Here is a 16,378-nt window from a genome sequence, read left to right on the forward strand (position 1 = left end):
CCCGGGGCTTGCGGGGTTTTGTAGGGTTTGCAGCTGTCGCGGTCGTTGAGGCGCTTCAGTGCCGGGCGGGCGAGCGCCGAGCGAACCCCGGGCCGGGAACCGGGAGCCGGGGAGCCGAGAGCCGAGAGCCAGCTGCCGGCAGAGGTGCTGCCGCGGGCATCTGGGTCGATTTCCGTCCTACGAACACCGAGGCCGGCGCCCAGTGGTTTCTGCGCCCAGCCCGGCCCGGTGGGGAGCGGGTCAGACAGTTTTATTTTATTTTGGAAGAAAGGGACGAGTCCGGCGTGAGCTTCTCCCCCGGCCTGGCTCGCTCCTCAGCGTGTCCCAGCTCCGGCCCGGGCTCTGGAAGATGACTCTCTGCTCTGCCCTGCGTATTGCAGCGGCGACGGCTCGGGGAGGCATCCGAAAGTAGTAACAGTAGGTAGTAGCGTCTGGTGGAAAAGTGAGCCGAGGCGGCGCGGACTCGGATCTTCCTGCGCCCCGGCGCCCGCTTTTCCTCGCTGCTGCTTCCCCTCGGCTCCCCGGCGGCCGCAGCATGAAGTGGCGCAGCGATGGCCAGGAGAGGTAAGAAACCCGTGGTTCGGACGCTGGAGGATCTGACGCTGGACTCGGGTTATGGTGGCGCGGCGGACTCGGTGCGCTCCTCCAACTTGTCCCTGTGCTGTTCCGACTCGCACCCGGCGTCCCCGTATGGCGGGAGCTGCTGGCCGCCTCTAGCTGACTCCATGCACAGCCGGCACAACAGCTTTGACACTGTCAACACTGCCCTGGTGGAAGACTCCGAGGGGCTGGACTGCGCCGGCCAGCATTGCTCGCGGCTGCTGCCGGACCTCGACGAGGTCCCCTGGACCCTCCAGGAGCTGGAGGCGCTGCTACTGCGCTCGCGGGATCCCCGGGCAGGCTCGGTGCCCCCCGGCGGCCTACCCAAAGACGCACTGGCCAAGCTGTCGACGCTGGTGAGCCGGGCGCTGGTACGCATCGCCAAAGAGGCGCAGCGCCTGAGCCTGCGCTTCGCTAAGTGCACCAAGTACGAGATCCAGAGCGCCATGGAGATCGTGCTGTCCTGGGGCCTAGCGGCTCACTGCACGGCGGCCGCGCTGGCCGCGCTGTCCCTCTACAACATGAGCAGTGCCGGTGGCGACCGCCTGGGCCGCGGCAAATCGGCGCGCTGCGGCCTCACCTTCTCCGTGGGCCGCGTGTACCGCTGGATGGTGGACAGCCGCGTGGCGCTGCGCATCCACGAGCACGCAGCCATCTACCTGACGGCCTGCATGGAGAGCCTTTTCCGGGACATCTACGCGCGGGTCGTGGCCTCCGGGCTGCCCAGGAGCTGCAGCGGCCCGGGCCCGGGCTCCAGCTCCAGCTCCGGCCCGGGTCAGGGCTCGGGCCCCGGAGCAGCCCCCGTGGCGGATAAGGAGCGGGAGGCGCCGGGAGGGGGAGCGGCGAGCGGCGGCGCCTGCAGCGCAGCCAGCAGCGCCAGCGGGGGCAGCAGCTGTTGCGCCCCGCCGGCCGCCGCTGCCGCCGCCGCCGCCGCAGCCCCACCGGCAGCCGCCGCCAACCACCACCATCACCACCACCACGCGCTCCACGAGGCGCCCAAGTTCACCGTGGAGACGCTGGAGCACACGGTCAACAACGACTCCGAGATCTGGGGGCTGCTGCAGCCCTACCAGCACCTCATCTGCGGGAAGAACGCCAGCGGTAAGTGGCTGCGCGGGTGCTGCCCCCTCCCACCCAACCGGGCCAACTCTCGTCGTAAGTTTGCCTCCCGGCCCCCTCCCGCGCCCTTCCGGTTGCCCGCTGCTGTCTTAAGCCTCCGAGGGAACCGCCGAGCTGGAGGCGGCTAGAAACATCCCTGGTCCCTCCTGCTTTCGGGATCCGCGTACTATACGCCGCTGGTAGGGTCCCAAGTCCGAGAGGGCGCGGTTCCGCCCCGGATTCGGGGCGGGACAGCGGCTGCCTCAGGCAGGCGGTGGGAAGAACCCAGCATCGCTTTGGAGGCACAGGTGTGCGATCATTTGCGCCTAGTACATATTTCTGCCAGAGCCCTGTGTTTCGTTGTTGTTGTTTTTTTCATTTTAAACATTTTATTTATTTAAATTTATTTTTGACCTTGAAGATGCCACATACCCGGGCGCAGGAGTTTGGCTCCTTGGAACTCAGGAGGAGGCGCATTCCGCCCTCGCCGCCCAGTTAGCATACTTCCCCGAGCTCTCGGGGACACCGTCGGTGAGCGCAGGAAGGCAGGGCCCTGCGGCCGTAAAGGCAGAATGTTTGAGAGCTCGCTCGGCCTAGAAAGTCAGGGAGAGGTGGGACCTATACGCGGGAAGGCTTATAGGTCCCGAGTTTTTTCCGGGGCAGTTTTTGAGGGCCAGAGCTCACAGCTGGTGGCTGCTGTGCAATGGGCAGACCCCCCAGATTCCGACCTCTTGCCTCTGTCGGTTGGCTAGGAGGTGCAGGCGTCACCACTTGGCTTAAGGAGCGCCACAAGGGACCCGGTCAGGATGGGAGTGGGGCGGGGCTCCGAAGGGACTGTCAGTTTAAGAGGTCGTTTCCAGCAGGTTCTGTCATTCCTTCCCGCACCCCTTGTTTTGAAGGCCGGAGCTGGGTGGGTTTGAACCTGCAGTTCTGGTGGCGGAGGGGTGGGGCCCGGGGCTGTTGTTTTGGAGAGCTCCAGCTGGCGGTCCTGCGTGTCTGCGAAAGCCGGAGCTAGACACTTCAAAGCTTCAGTTTTCCACAGGAAATGGTAGAAGCGTATCTGGAGACTCCAAAAGCGAAATAAAACTTTGTTGCATATTCGGCGGTTTGGCTGGAAGTTGCGTGGTTGGAGCTGAAATGCAGTCTTTCTGGGCAGATTTCATTCATGTTGCTGCCTGTCGTTTCCCCGGGCCTGCAGCAGAGATGCAGCGGGCGCGGCCCGGCCTCTTGTGGGTGCCAAGTGTGTGCATAGGAGTGTGTGCGTATTTGTGAGAGTCTGTGTGCGCGCGTCCGTGCGTGTGTATGTAAGTGTGCCTGTGAGTGTGCGCAGAAGCAAGCAGCTCCCGCAGAAGCCCTTCGGAAACAGAACCTCCAGTTGTCAATCCCCTCACCTGGCTTTGGTCATCGTTGGGGGAGGGGAAGGAAGAAGCAAAGCTTGTGTGTGTGTGTGTGTGTGTGCGCGCGCGCGCGTGCTCGTGTGGTGGGGGCAGGATGGCGACTTCTGCGTTGATCGCCAAGACTCCTCTGGCCTCCTTGGCAGAGCCCTTCCCCCTCTGCTGCCAGTAGAGGGCTAAACCTCTAAAGGGAGGGTGCCTGTGAGGCTCCCCGTGCCTGCCCACCTCCACCCGTGAACTCCTGATGAAATGGAAACACCTGGGAGAAGGCATTGGTCTTTGTGTGTGCTTCGTCCGGAGGAGGAGTCGGATTCACCTGCAAAACCCAGGAGCTTTGGACTGGACGGTTCTTTGTTTGAAGCCCTACCCCAATAAAAAGTGCAGAGAGGCGTAATTTTCTTCCCTCCGCATGCACCCACCACCCCTGTTCTTACCTCCCCATTACAATCTACTGGCCCCCCAGACCCTTACCTGCTGGAATCTCCTCCCACTCCTGTGTGTCCTTTGGGAAGAAGGAGCATTCCCCTTTGGGCTCCAGTTTGGGATGCTGGGTGCCCTGGTCCAACTCTGCCTTGGCCGTTCTCTTGAAGTTATGACTGTGGGTCATAACTCACTTTCCTTCTCTGGGTCTCAGTCTCCTCATCTATAAAATAAGGGCCTAGATCTGTGATACACCCCCAGGTCCTCTTGTAGCTCTGTCTGTTTTTGTTAGTAGCCTCTGCATTTTTTCAAATTGGTTTTACTTTTATGATCTTTAACATCTTTTAAAGACAGATTTTGTGTTTATCCTTTTTGGAATAAGTATAATTTGAGGAAGGAGAAGACCGCAGAGCTGGTTTGGGGCAGGGTGAATGTGTAGTGGTTAGGGTTTGCTGCCATCACAGCATTTCCCACACCACAGAGCTTAACTCCTAGGTTTCAGGGCCCCTTCGCCATCTCTTGGTATGAGATACACTGTAATTTCATTGTGATCTCTTCATCTCTTTTCCTTGGGCTTGTTAAAAATGGCAGGAAGCAGTAAGAAATGAACAGTTAATTTCTTAGGTATCTGAAACATACATTAAACATCAAACCTATTTCTTCAACTACTTTGCATGACATTCTTTCTGATATGCAAGCTTTATTAAGGAGCCCATGCTTTACATAACCTTTTTCCCCCTTTAACTCAGTAGCCTCACTTATTCATTTGTGAATTCATTTGTTCATCAATATTTATTGAGCAGCTACTGAATCTAGGGGCTGCACAAGTACTGACGTACAAGCTAATAACAGCTAACATGCATCCAACACTACTCTATATATTGACCCATTTACTCTTCAACATTCCCTTGAAAAAGTACTGCTATTATCCCCATGATACAGAGGAGGAAACTGAGGCACAGGCAACTTAACTGTTTTTCTCTTTAGTGACAGATGAGTTCCCTGCCTTCAGGCCATCCTCCCTGCCCTTCATTACCTACTCAGTTGACCAAGGCCCTTGATAGCCTGACAGTCCTTCTGTTCTAACACACCATATGTTCCTATTAAACTGAACTGGGCAGTACTGGATTTCACGTTTTTATATCCTCTGTCAAGTCTGAGAGGGCCTGGTACACAGTTGGAGCTTATTAGATGCCTGTTGAGTTGAGCAATCTATTGTGTAATATTGTGCAATGATATCCTGAAAGAAACTATTGAATTCTGAGTTCCTTGAATCATCTTTTCAAGTCTTTTTACCTTGGTTGCGCATTCTTACTGCCGTCTCTGCACCTGTCGGCCTTTCTAATTTGCTGCTGCTATGGCTCGAGGAATCAGGAAACGGATCACATGGGACACATGGGGTGATAGCAATGTCTCTTCTGTCTATAGGGGTGTGGGTTCAGGGGTACTTGCATTTGTCAAAATGCATTGCATTGTAACGTTAAGATATGTGTGTTTCGCTGTATTGCAAATTACACTTCAGTAAAAAAAGGAAACATAAAAAAGCCATAGGCATCCTTGGATGAAATTTTGTTTTAAATGCAGAAAGAATTTGAAGGGAAGACTGCAAGAGGCAGTGTGGTGTGATGAAAGGGAGAAGGGCTTTACACTTAGAGAGATCTAGCCTCAAATTTCGGCTCTGCCACTTTCTAGCAAGTGACTTAATTTTGCTGAATTTGTTTTTCTCATCTGCACAGTAAGGATTACAAAACAAAAAAAGACATGAAAAAGGAAGAAAACCCAAACCTACCACATAGGGTGATTAAAAGCATTAAATCAGATCAGATATGTGAAAACCACTGTCACATAGTAGGCACTCGATAATAATGGCTCTTCCTTAAAAAACAGATTATTCAGGCTGGTGATGATAATAATAAGGTGATTTGGAATAGTCTCTTTCATTGCTGGGATCCCCAATCACTTTATAAATTTTAATTAACATGAGCCCTCGCCTCACCAGCACTGGTTTGGTGGGTAAGTTGGTGTTCAGGTCTTTTGCTCATAAACTAAATGCTTACTCAGCAGTTTTGCTGCCTGCCCCCCCCGGCCCCGCGCATCACCCCGTCCACATCCCCGGAGCTGGTCGCACTGTTCCATGGTACAGTGTTGCTGTGCTGGACAAAAACATCACAGAAGAAACCCAGCTTTTTACAAAGGACTGCAAAAGCTATCTCAGCAGCCAGCCATGTCAGTGTCTGTGCTCACAGAGCATGTTTTTAATTAACTAGCTTAATGTAAATTAAAACTTGGAATTCAGGTCAGTGGAGGGTTATTTGGTTTTCTATTCAGATTTGCCAGTTCAGTGCTGGGGCATTTGTAAGTAGAATGTTTCCTGAAACACACCATAAAAATAACAACAAAATAAACAATGGCGGACCAACCTGGAGATCTGGGGTCAGGAGCGGGGTGGCTAATGGCCTTTGAATAGAAGAAAGGCCTCTAATTCTGGGTCTGTTATTATTTGTGACCTTGAGCCAGACACCAAACTTACCTATAAAATGGGTCTGATTATCATTTACTGAGAGGTAAATATAAAATAGTAATTGACTTTGGAGTCAGACACACCCATAACTTGCAGTTTCCCTGTCTGTAAAATGAGTATTATAATAATAATAGCTACACTTGTATAGTGCTTATTATGTGCCAGGCACTGTTCGAAGAGTGCTATATGTTATAATTGTTGTCGTTACATTAGCTATTATAGAAGGCAACCCCCAAATCTTAGGAACTTAACACAATAGAAGGTCCTTTCTTACTCACTAAAGTCTGATTGTGGGAGGAGTGTGGTGGGAGGGTGCTGGAGGGTCATTTAAGTACCACGACTGATGGAGAGAGTGCTTTACCTTCCATATGTGGACTTTAGGGCCTTCCTTGGACATTTATCCAGCCCGTAGGTAGAGAAAGAAGGAGAGTATGGAGGATCTTAAGAAAGGTGTTATGGGCTAAGCCTGAAAGGAACCTTCATCACTATGCCCATATATCATTGGCCAGATGTGTCACTGACCCCGTTGGCCACCAAATATCTATGTGCCTCCTTCTTCTCACACACAAAACACACACAAAATATCCTTCCCTAAGGGAGGATATTCATGTTCTGGCCAATCAGTGCTTCCAACTTAAAGTGCAAGATCTTTGGGTGAATTCCTGTCCTATCCATGGGATTGAATATGGCTTCTTATGGTTCAGAGACCCATGAGCTAAAAGAGACTCATTATCTTCCCCTCTGTGCCCATATACCATATTGGAGGATAACCCATTAGGAAAAGGCGACAGTGGAAGACGCACAGAAGTCACCGGCCCTTAGTAGTTATGAAATCTTGCCAGGCAGACACTGTGTGACCATGCCCTGGAAGTGGGTGAGGTTCCTTGCTTAAGCCCTGATTCTGCTCTCTGGAAGCAGTTTCCTGGTTCACTGTCCTCCATGGTCGTGGCTCTGCCCTGTGGCAGGATTTTCTTTGTCCATTATTCCTCTCGGCCACACTTGAAATGGGTCTTGGGGAATATGACCTCCTTGAGGCTCTAAATCTTGTGTAACCTAGTTCCTGCCCTTGAACTTTAAGGGGCCCAAGGATTGTTTTAATGCTTTAACAGTAAAAGGTTTTTAAAATCCAAGCTTATAGATTTTGCCAGAACAATTCCCACAACAACTTAGTAGGATTTTCATCTATGACGTCTAGTGTGCCAGCAGTCAAAGTTATTTCCTAGACCTAATTCTCAAGCCTGGATTATTTCTTGGCTTTCTTAACCCCATACCTCAATTTCTCACTCAACTTAACGACAGCTACCTTGAGGCCATCAGGCTTATGTGGTGGGAAGCTTATACACTTCATCTGATATTTATTTCACTTAGAAGTCTGCTCAATCTTTACTCTTATTGTTTGGGATCTAGGAATATCGTCTTCTTCATGTCTACACTATTCCTTTCCAGTTTTACTTGCAAACTGACTAATTCATGCCTGAGATCCTCTCTTTCCCTAATACCTTGCTAAACTCAGCCAGGAACGAGCAGCACACTCTCCTACCATTATTTTTCAGTCCTTTTTCCTCTAGCACTTACAGGCTCAGTAGACATGAGTTCTGCCTTCTAAGTTGTGATAGGTGACAGTTTAAGCAAACCTTTTATTGCTGTATAACATGGTGCTCCAGTTTTCCAGCCTCAAGCATCATAACCCACCATCTGACTTCTAAGCCAATGCCACATAGATAAGGAGCCCACTCACGCTGTCAATTTCTTTATTAGTCAGGGTAATGCAAGCTGCGGCATCAGATAAACCCTAGCATCTTAGTGGCTAAACACAATAAAAGTTGTTTTCTCATTCCTGTTGAGTCCTGTTGAAGGTAGGGGAGGGAGGCGCTGTGTTCCATGGAATCTGATGGAGGGTCTGCCCTCTGGAACACGTGACTCCCAGGAGCTTCCAGTTTGGAGGATGGGGATGTTTTTATAGGAGAGTCTGGGATGTGGGTATATTAATTGCTTCCACATTCCAGACACCAGAATTGAGTCATGTGGCCTCAACTAGATATCAGAGGCTGGGAATTATGGTCTCTGGCAAGGCAGCCACTCCCAGCCACAATTCTGTACTGTTAGAGGGGCATCAATTTTTGGTAGAGTGCTAGACATCTCCGCCATCATATATTAACTATTTGAATCCTCACCACAACGATATGAAATAGGTGCTATTATTATTATTGTTCCCATTTTACAGGTTAGGAAGTCAATTAGGAAGTAAATTCAAGAATTTGACTAAGGCGACACAGCTAGCAAGTGTTTGGGTCACATTTGAACCGGGGCAGTCTGGCTCTGGACTGCCTTATGGAATGTTTATGAAGATCAAAGTAATATTAAAATAATAATATGGTGGGTGCAACGTGTTTTCCCCAGTGTCTCGTACATGGTACATACTTAACAACTGTTATCCTTTATCTTTATTATTCTTGTTATTATCATCCTGTTCTGGAAGTGGGATGCTATATGGATTAATAACGAATTGGTGTGAAGCTCTCAGGCATGGTTAAAATATGAATCCAAGAGAGTGGGTGCTCCAGGCAAATTGTACTACACGCCTGTCTTCTCCCCTCTGCCACCCCCTGCATTTCATCCACTCGGGGAACTAACAGTTGCTGAGCCAGGTACTGCATGGGGCCTTTCACACACGTTAGCTCATTTAATCTTCACACTGTTCTTGTGAGGTGGGTGTTTTTTTTATCCCCATTTTATTGGGGGAGGAAACTGAGGCTCAGACAGGTTCAGTGACCAGTCCGAGATGCCATAGCTACTAAGGGGTAGAGTTGGAATTTGGGGTCCGGAGCCTGTGCTCTGAACAGCTATGGCACAGTGGTGAAATCCAGTTCAAATGAGACTCTGAGAGGATCCCAGATGGACTCCAGGGCAGCTTGAGGAGCGTGTGGAGTGGAAGCGGGGCTTGCCCTGGTGCTGGTGGTCATGGTTGATGATGCTCCTTTGTATAATGTGTGGTCATATGTCTTTTTTTAGCCCCTGCTGGCTTCCTCTTCCTTGGCTGCCCCGTGAGTCACTGCCCAGCTGTCCATGACGTTGCTGTGTAGCCTCCTCCCCGAGACCCCGGAGCAGCGGGTGGCTTTGTGGCCTCCAGGGGACAGCTCCTTCCATATCCTGTCTAGCTGGGTAGGCTCAGTGCCAGAAGGAGCTCAGGCCTTCTTACAAGAACTGAATGTAGAAATCTGAGGCTTGGTGGGGAATCTGTCCTCCCTGAGAATCACAGACTGAGTTTTCCCAGACTCTGGAATTAGGTGGACCAAGTCTCTACCACCCATAAGCCAGGTGACCATGGGCAAGCCAGTTAATCTTTCTGAGTCTCAGTTTCCTCATCTGTTAAATGAGGATAATGGTAGTGCTCCCCCCCTCCACCACTGAGGGTCACTGGGAGCATGAGTTAATTTATGTAAAATCCTCGGAATAATATTGAACGTATCATAAAAACTCACTGTCTGTTAGCAATTATTATTCTTATTAAATGCTTAAGAAGTACCAGCCTCCTTGCTTAAAGACCTGTCCCCTGTCCCCTGCTTCATTTATTGAGTGAAAGGTTTTAAGTAGTTTGCCAGTAACCAGACTTACATGATTTGACCATTCAATAGCTGTGTGATATTGGGCAAGTTACCTAACCTCTCTGTTATTCAGTCTTCTCTTTTGTTAAATGAGAAAAATAATAAAACCTAATTCTTAGAGCTTTGGGGAGGTGCCTGGCATGTAGAAATTGCTTAATAAATGTTGGCATTGTTGGATTTTATTATGTTCATGAAGACTTTTTCTACAGGCACTGTGTTAGATGTTAAGCAACATGGTCTCTGCCCTCATGGAGATTGCAGGCCTGTAGTGGACTTAGTTTTGTCATCAAACAATCAATCATGCAGATGTAAATTTACAGCTGTGGCAGTAGCTACAAAAGAGAGATGAATGAGGCTGTAAGAGTCTTTACTGAGGCTCTGGATGTAGTCAGGAGTGAGGAAAGGAAGCAAGGAAGAGTGAGGCTTGAATGAGGTTGAAGAATGGTGTATTTGGTTGAAAAGGTAGAAGAGTACTCCATGAATGCAAACAGAATGAGCAAAGGGCCTGTGGCAGAAGGGAGCTCGGTAAGGAGGAAAGCAGCCAGTGCGGCTGGAATGGGAGAACCAAGTGAGTGGAGCTGTTTAGAGGTTGGACTAAGCGTCTGCCAGATTAAGGAGTCTGTCTTTCCCAAGGACACTGGAGAGCCTTTGGAAGCTTTTAAGGAGGGAGATGCTGTGATCAGATTTGTGTTCTAAAAAGCTCATGTTGGCTGCAGTACAGAAAGCAGACAGGAAGGGAAAGGTGAATGTGGGAAGGGCAGTCAGGTATTGTTATCACCTCCATCTTACACAAGAAGAATCTGAGGCTATGAAACATTTAGTAGCTTTCCCAGAGTTGCTAAGACAATAAATGGCAGAGCAGGGATTTGAACTTGAGCCTGAGGGACTTCACATTCCACCTTCCTCCCACCTGTGCCACGCCTCGTCCCAACGGAGCTTCTGGTTCAACTCTCACATTTTACAGATGGGAAAACTGAGGCCCAGAGCGAGATACTGCCTTGCCCAAGGTCACAAGGTCACATGGCAGATCTGGACCAGTATCCCAGGTTTCTGGATTCTTAGCCCATCTCCCCTCCACTGTGATGCATTGTCTCCTCCAAACCAGATCACTCCTGGGAGGCAGAGTGGGGTGAGAGGCTGCCTTGACGACAGACAGCAGTTTTGAAGATTAATTTGCCACCTGGGTGTAACATTGCGGGTTTTACTCTACGTACGTCTCACAGCAGAAGGGAATGCGAGTCTGGAAGCTTGCAGAGGTCTCCATAGCTTGAGCCAAGGAAAGCAATTACTGTGCAGATCAGGTGAGCCGAAGGTAGAATCAAATTAGTGGTTCCCCAGCGCGTTAACGTCTGAAAGCAAATCAGAGCGGCAGCTCTACGGGGTGAGTGGAATCTTAAGGAGGCTGAGGTTGCTTGGATTCAGCGGGGGTTCTTGGGTAGCGTGTGCCATTGTTTCTTCCTAATCCCAGCTCACAGTGCCACCCAGGGGCGCAGGATGTGTGTGACCATCGCGCACACACAGATCACCTCCTGCCTCCCTACCGCCCCCCCCCCCCCCCCCCCCCCCGTCTCCCTCTCTGTCTCCCGCTCTCCGTCTCCCTCTCTCCGTCTCCCTCTCTGTCTCCCACTCTCTCTCTGCCTCTCTGCCTCTCTGTCTCTGTCTCTGTCTGTCTCTCCCTCTCCCTCTGTCTCTCTCTCGATACCTCTAAAATGTCAAGTACTGGGGAGCATACATGGATACATGTTTTTTCCCTCCCTCGGCCTCCTCCCTCAGCCCCTTCACTTTGAGGGTTAGGGCCTGGGTTCACCCTTGTGAGCAAAACTACACATGGTTCCTGCCCTCATGCAGCTTGCAGGCCTGAGGCAGGTTTAGTTTATTCACAAAGTATCACCCAGATGTAAAACTGCACCCATGGCAGGACCTACTTAGGAGCGGTTCATGGGGCCCGAGGACAAAGCCCCCTCTGATGCGGGCTGAGTCCAGCTGCCCCTCCCTTGTGCTTCTGGGCTGGCTGTGGCCAGCACAGGGAGACTAGACATTTGGGGCCCGGGGTGGGGTTGGGGTTAAGACTCAAAATTCTCTTCCCATGTTGGAGTTTGCCATCAGGGCCGGCGGGGAAGAAGGACCGGGCATCTCCTCCGCGGGTCGGAGTCTCCGAATTCTGCATCTGTTCCTCTGTCTTTAGAAACCTACCCTCACCCCCACTCCTGCTCGCTCCGTCCTGCAGCTGCCGTTTTGGGGGCCAGTTTATGAGTCCCTCGATGCTTCATATTCAGGTCACAGGGGCAGGTGTGGGGCCAAAGGCTCAGTTCCAGGGGCGGGGCCCCAGCCTCTCTCTGCATCGCGACCTCCCCCACGCCTCCCCACCTGCTTCCACTGCTGTTGCTGATTTGGTTGCTGTTCTAAGTCCTCCTTCCTCCCAGCATGAGAGCTGTGGATTAAGGAACAGACCAAGAGCAAGCTGGTGATTTCATGGCCTCTGATGGTCCCATCATGTGGAACCTCTGGGGGCTTCTGGGAGCCTGGGGAGGGGGGAGGAGGGGGTACAGGAGGGGAGATGAGTCCTCCAGTGAGCGGGAAGACCTGGGCTCAGGCGTAGCAGGGGGTACCCATGCTGTGCGACCTTGGACAGGCTGCCATCCCTCTGAACCTGTTTTCTCATGTAAGAATGGGAAATCATGATACTACCAGGTTCTGGTATTCATACAAAGTTATGTGTCAAAAGAGGCAACACTTTGGAAAACCATTACCAGCCCTTAGTAATGGTAAAAGCTAACACTGATTGAGTCATGTGGTTATGGAGGCCAAGAAATCCCACAATTTGCCACCTGCGAGTCAGAGAACCAGGGGCCCAGGGGGTCTCTGGTATAGGTCCTGGAGTCTGAAGACCTGAAAACCAGGATTTGCTGCCCTCGGGTTTCCCAGTAGCCTGTGCAAAAAAGGAGCCGCCGTGAGCAGATACACAATTCAGTGTGATGGATGAGACAGAGATAAACTAGCTGCTGTAGCTGTTCCTGGGGCTCAGGCCCAAAAGAAATTTCTCAGCAGGAGGCTAGAAGCAGTTATTAAGTTGTACTTGTGACCTCACATTTCAGCCTCTGATTGGTAAGAAAGAACAAGGAGGACCTCTTCTTGTTTTGCAGTGTGTCTCTCCGCTCCCTGCTGCCCGCACCTCCTCCCTCATTCCTTACAGAATGTCCAGTTGTGGTGATAATGTGTTTTCACAGAAGCCTGGGGGTGGGCAGCGTATCAGTGTCCCTCCTGTATTTGGGGTTAGAATCTGGCCTTGGAAGCTGATGTCTCTGTCACATGGTCCCTAGAAACCAGATATGAGTTCATTTGAGTGAAAGTGTACAAATGCTCCTCTGGGTGGTGGTGGGGGGAAGCATCCTGTGTACTGAGCCTGTAAATGTGGTCCCCAGCAAGCCGGGCTATGAGTTTGGGGAGGCAGGTGGGGCCTGGGCCTTGGAGAGATTGGCACCAGTGTGGTCAGATCAGATGCACTTGAGGGTTTAAGGACAGAAGAGGAGGGCATGAGACCCACTGTGGAACAAGCTGTGTGATCTTAGGCTAGCGATTTAGTCTCTCTGGACTTGTTTTCTTATCTGAAAAAAACCAGCAGAGTTTTTTTTTTTTGGAGCAGAAGAAGGTTTATTGCAGGGCCAAGGAAGGAGAATGAGTGGCTCATGCACAAAAACCCCTGAATTCCCTCAAAGGGTTTCAGCAAAGCATTTTTAAAGGCCAGATGAGGGGGAGGGGGGTCGCAGGGTATGTGATCAGGTCACCCACAATTCTCTGACTGGTTGATGGTGAGGTAACAGGGAGTTAACCTTAACAATCTTTGGGTACCAATAGGTCTGGGGGCTCATGATCATCAACTAGTTAATTTCTTCCATTTGGTGGGGGGTTTTAGCATCTGAAAAACTTAGGAAATATGCATCAGATACTATTACCTGGGTACTTCAGAGAGGAGCTACAGCAGAGGATATGGCAGGGCGGGGGGGTGGGGCCCTGTCCTGGGAAGGCCCCATAGGGTCCTGCTGGGTTCCTGGGAGGATTTAATTACCAGCAGAGTTTTGAGGCTCAAATGAGTCCTCAGATGTGAAAGTGATCTGCAAGCTGCAAGCTAATCATTCATTCATTCAAAAGATGTTTATTGAGAGCCTATTATGGAAGAGGCATGGTTCTGGGCACTGAGCATACACCAGTGCGCAAACAGACAAAAATTCTTGCCTTCATAGAACTTGCATTCTAGTGGAGGGAGGCCCTAAACAATCAACGTAAGTGAATAATATAGGACGTTAGATGTTGATATCTACCATGGAAGAGATAAATCAGAGTAAGGGGGATCTGGAGGGCTGGTGATGGCTGGTTGTAATTATAAATAGTGTGGTCAGGGTGGTCTCACTGACAATGTGATGTTGGTGCAGGGAGAGGTGAAGGTGCTGAGGGATTAACCATGTGAGTATCTGTGGGAAGAGTGTTCCAGGCAGAGAGAATAACCAGTATAAAGGCTCTGAGGCAGGAATAGCAAAGAAGCCATTATGATGGAGAGAAGTGAGTGAGCCAAGAGGGATAAGACAGGAAAACAGAGAGTCCCTAGGAGCCAGCTTGGGTAGGTCCTCATAGGCTATTGTAGACTTTGGGTTTTGCTCTCAGTGAACTAGGAAGCCACTGCAGGATTTTGAGTCAGGATCTGAAGGTCTGACTTAGGATTTAAAAAGAATCACTTTGGGATCTTCCCTGGTGGCACAGTGGTTAAGAATCCACCTGCCAATCCAGGGGAACACGGGTTTGAGCCTTGGTCCAGGAAGATCCCACATGCCAGGGAGCAACTAGGCCCACGCGCCACAACCACTGAAGCCTGTGTGCTAGAGCCCGTGCTCCGCAACAAGAGAAGCCACCGCAATGAGAAGCCCGCGCACCGCAACGAAGGGTAGCACCCGCTCGCCGCAACTAGAGAAAAGCCCACGCACAGCAATGGAGACCAACGCAGCCAAAAATAAATAAATAAATAAAAGAAGATCCCATTCTTCCTTTAAAAATAAAATAAAATAAAAAGAATCGCTTTGGCTGCTGGTCAAAAGTAGACTCTAGAAGAGCAGGAGGGAAGGCAGGGAGGCCGGTGTGTGGAGGCTCTTACAGTAATCCAGACAGGAGATGATGGTGGCCTGGACCAGGGTGGTAGCAGTGCAGGTGTGCTAAGAAGTGATTGGATTTGGGTCATTATGGAAAGGAAGAGTCAGCAAGATGTTGCCGCACTGGGTGTGGGGTGTGAGAGAATTAGAGGAGTCAAGGATGCCTCCAGGGACAGTGTGGAGAAAAGGGAACCTCCTATACTGTTGGTGGGAATGTAAATTGGTGCAGCCACTATGGAAAACTGTGGAGCTTCCTTAGAAAACTAAAATCAGAGTTACCATATGATCCATCAATTCCACTCCTGGGTATATATACGGAAAACTCTAATTCGAAAAGATACACGCACCCCAATGTTCATAGTCGTACTATTTATAATTGCCAAGACATGGAAGCACCCTAAGTCTCCATCAACAGCTGAATGGATAAAGATGTGGCACATATATACAATGGAATATTGCTCAGCCATAAAAAGAATGAAATAATGCCACTTGCAGCAACATGGATGGACCTAGAGATGATCATACTAAGTGAAGTAAGCCAGACAGAGAAAGACAAATATATGACATCACTTATATGTGGAATCTAAAAAATAGTGCAAATGAACTCATTTACCAAACAGAAGCAAACTCACAGACATAGAAAACAAACTTATGGTTACCAAAGGGAGAGGGGGATAACTTGGGGAAAAAAAAAAGGATGTCTCCAAGGTTCAGTCTGAACAAAGGGAAGGGTAGAGTTGCCATAAACTAGGTGGGAAAGACCATGGAAAAAGCAGGTTTGGAATAGTGGAAAGATCTGAAGTCCAGATCGGGATGTACTAAGTTTGAGGTGCCTTTCAGACATCCAAGTGCAGATGTCAGGTAGTAGCTGGATAGCCACGGCTGGTGTTCAGGAGAGAGGATGGTTTGGAGATACAAATTTGGGAGCTGGGAGCATGCGAGTTGTTTTAAAAGCATGAGACAGGACAAGGTCACCTAAGGAGTGAATGTAGAAGAGACCGGAGGACCAAGGATGGAGCCCTTCCTTGACCTGGGCAGAAGAGGAGAACCCAGCAAAGGAGACTGAGAAGGAACAGCCAGTAAGATGGAGAGCCAGAAATATCCTAAAAGTCAACAGAAGAAAATATCTAGGAGGAGGAAGTGATCAACTGTGTCATGTGACAAGAGAGGTAGTTCCCACCACTGCTCCCCGAGCTGTGGGAGTATTTCTGCCTGCTACCCCTGGGCACTGTTTGAGGCCCAGTGAACAAGCATCATTGATGTGCTTAATGGGAATCACACTAACCATAGTGAACAAGAAGGATGTTTTGGATGTTTTCTCAAAGGGATGGAGGGAAAATGGCCTCAGTGTGTCATCTATAAATTAAGGGAATTAGGCCAAATTGGTGACTTCAGTCTGGGCTTTCTTGAGTCTTAGGTTCCTGTAAAGGGCCTTACGGAGTACTATAGGGGTCACATGGGGAGACTCCCCGCACACACACACATTTCATCAGAGTTGCTACCCTTTCATCTGTTTTTATATCGGACTTTTGCATAAGATGCATTTGAAAAAGGGATTCTGTTGCCAGATCAAGTTTGAAAGGCACTGGCCTGGAGGATTAG

At 50.1% G+C, this 16,378-nt stretch overlaps 1 protein-coding gene across 2 annotated transcripts in view; it reads left to right on the forward strand.

Moving 5' to 3' along the window:
- Positions 1 to 29: 29 nt before the first annotated feature.
- The window catches only part of ABTB3 (ankyrin repeat and BTB domain containing 3), a 307,439-nt gene continuing 291,090 nt past the window's right edge, over positions 30 to 16,378 (forward strand). For both annotated transcript variants that reach the window (XM_004269409.3, XM_033427550.2), the window contains exon 1: positions 30 to 1,701. In XM_004269409.3, coding sequence (XP_004269457.1) covers positions 552 to 1,701 — 1,150 coding nt within the window. In that variant the 5' untranslated portion in view covers positions 30 to 551. The remainder of the gene's footprint in view (positions 1,702 to 16,378) is intronic.

This window comes from Orcinus orca, chromosome 11, assembly GCF_937001465.1.
Source record: "Orcinus orca chromosome 11, mOrcOrc1.1, whole genome shotgun sequence".
Taxonomy (NCBI): Eukaryota; Metazoa; Chordata; class Mammalia; order Artiodactyla; family Delphinidae; genus Orcinus; species Orcinus orca.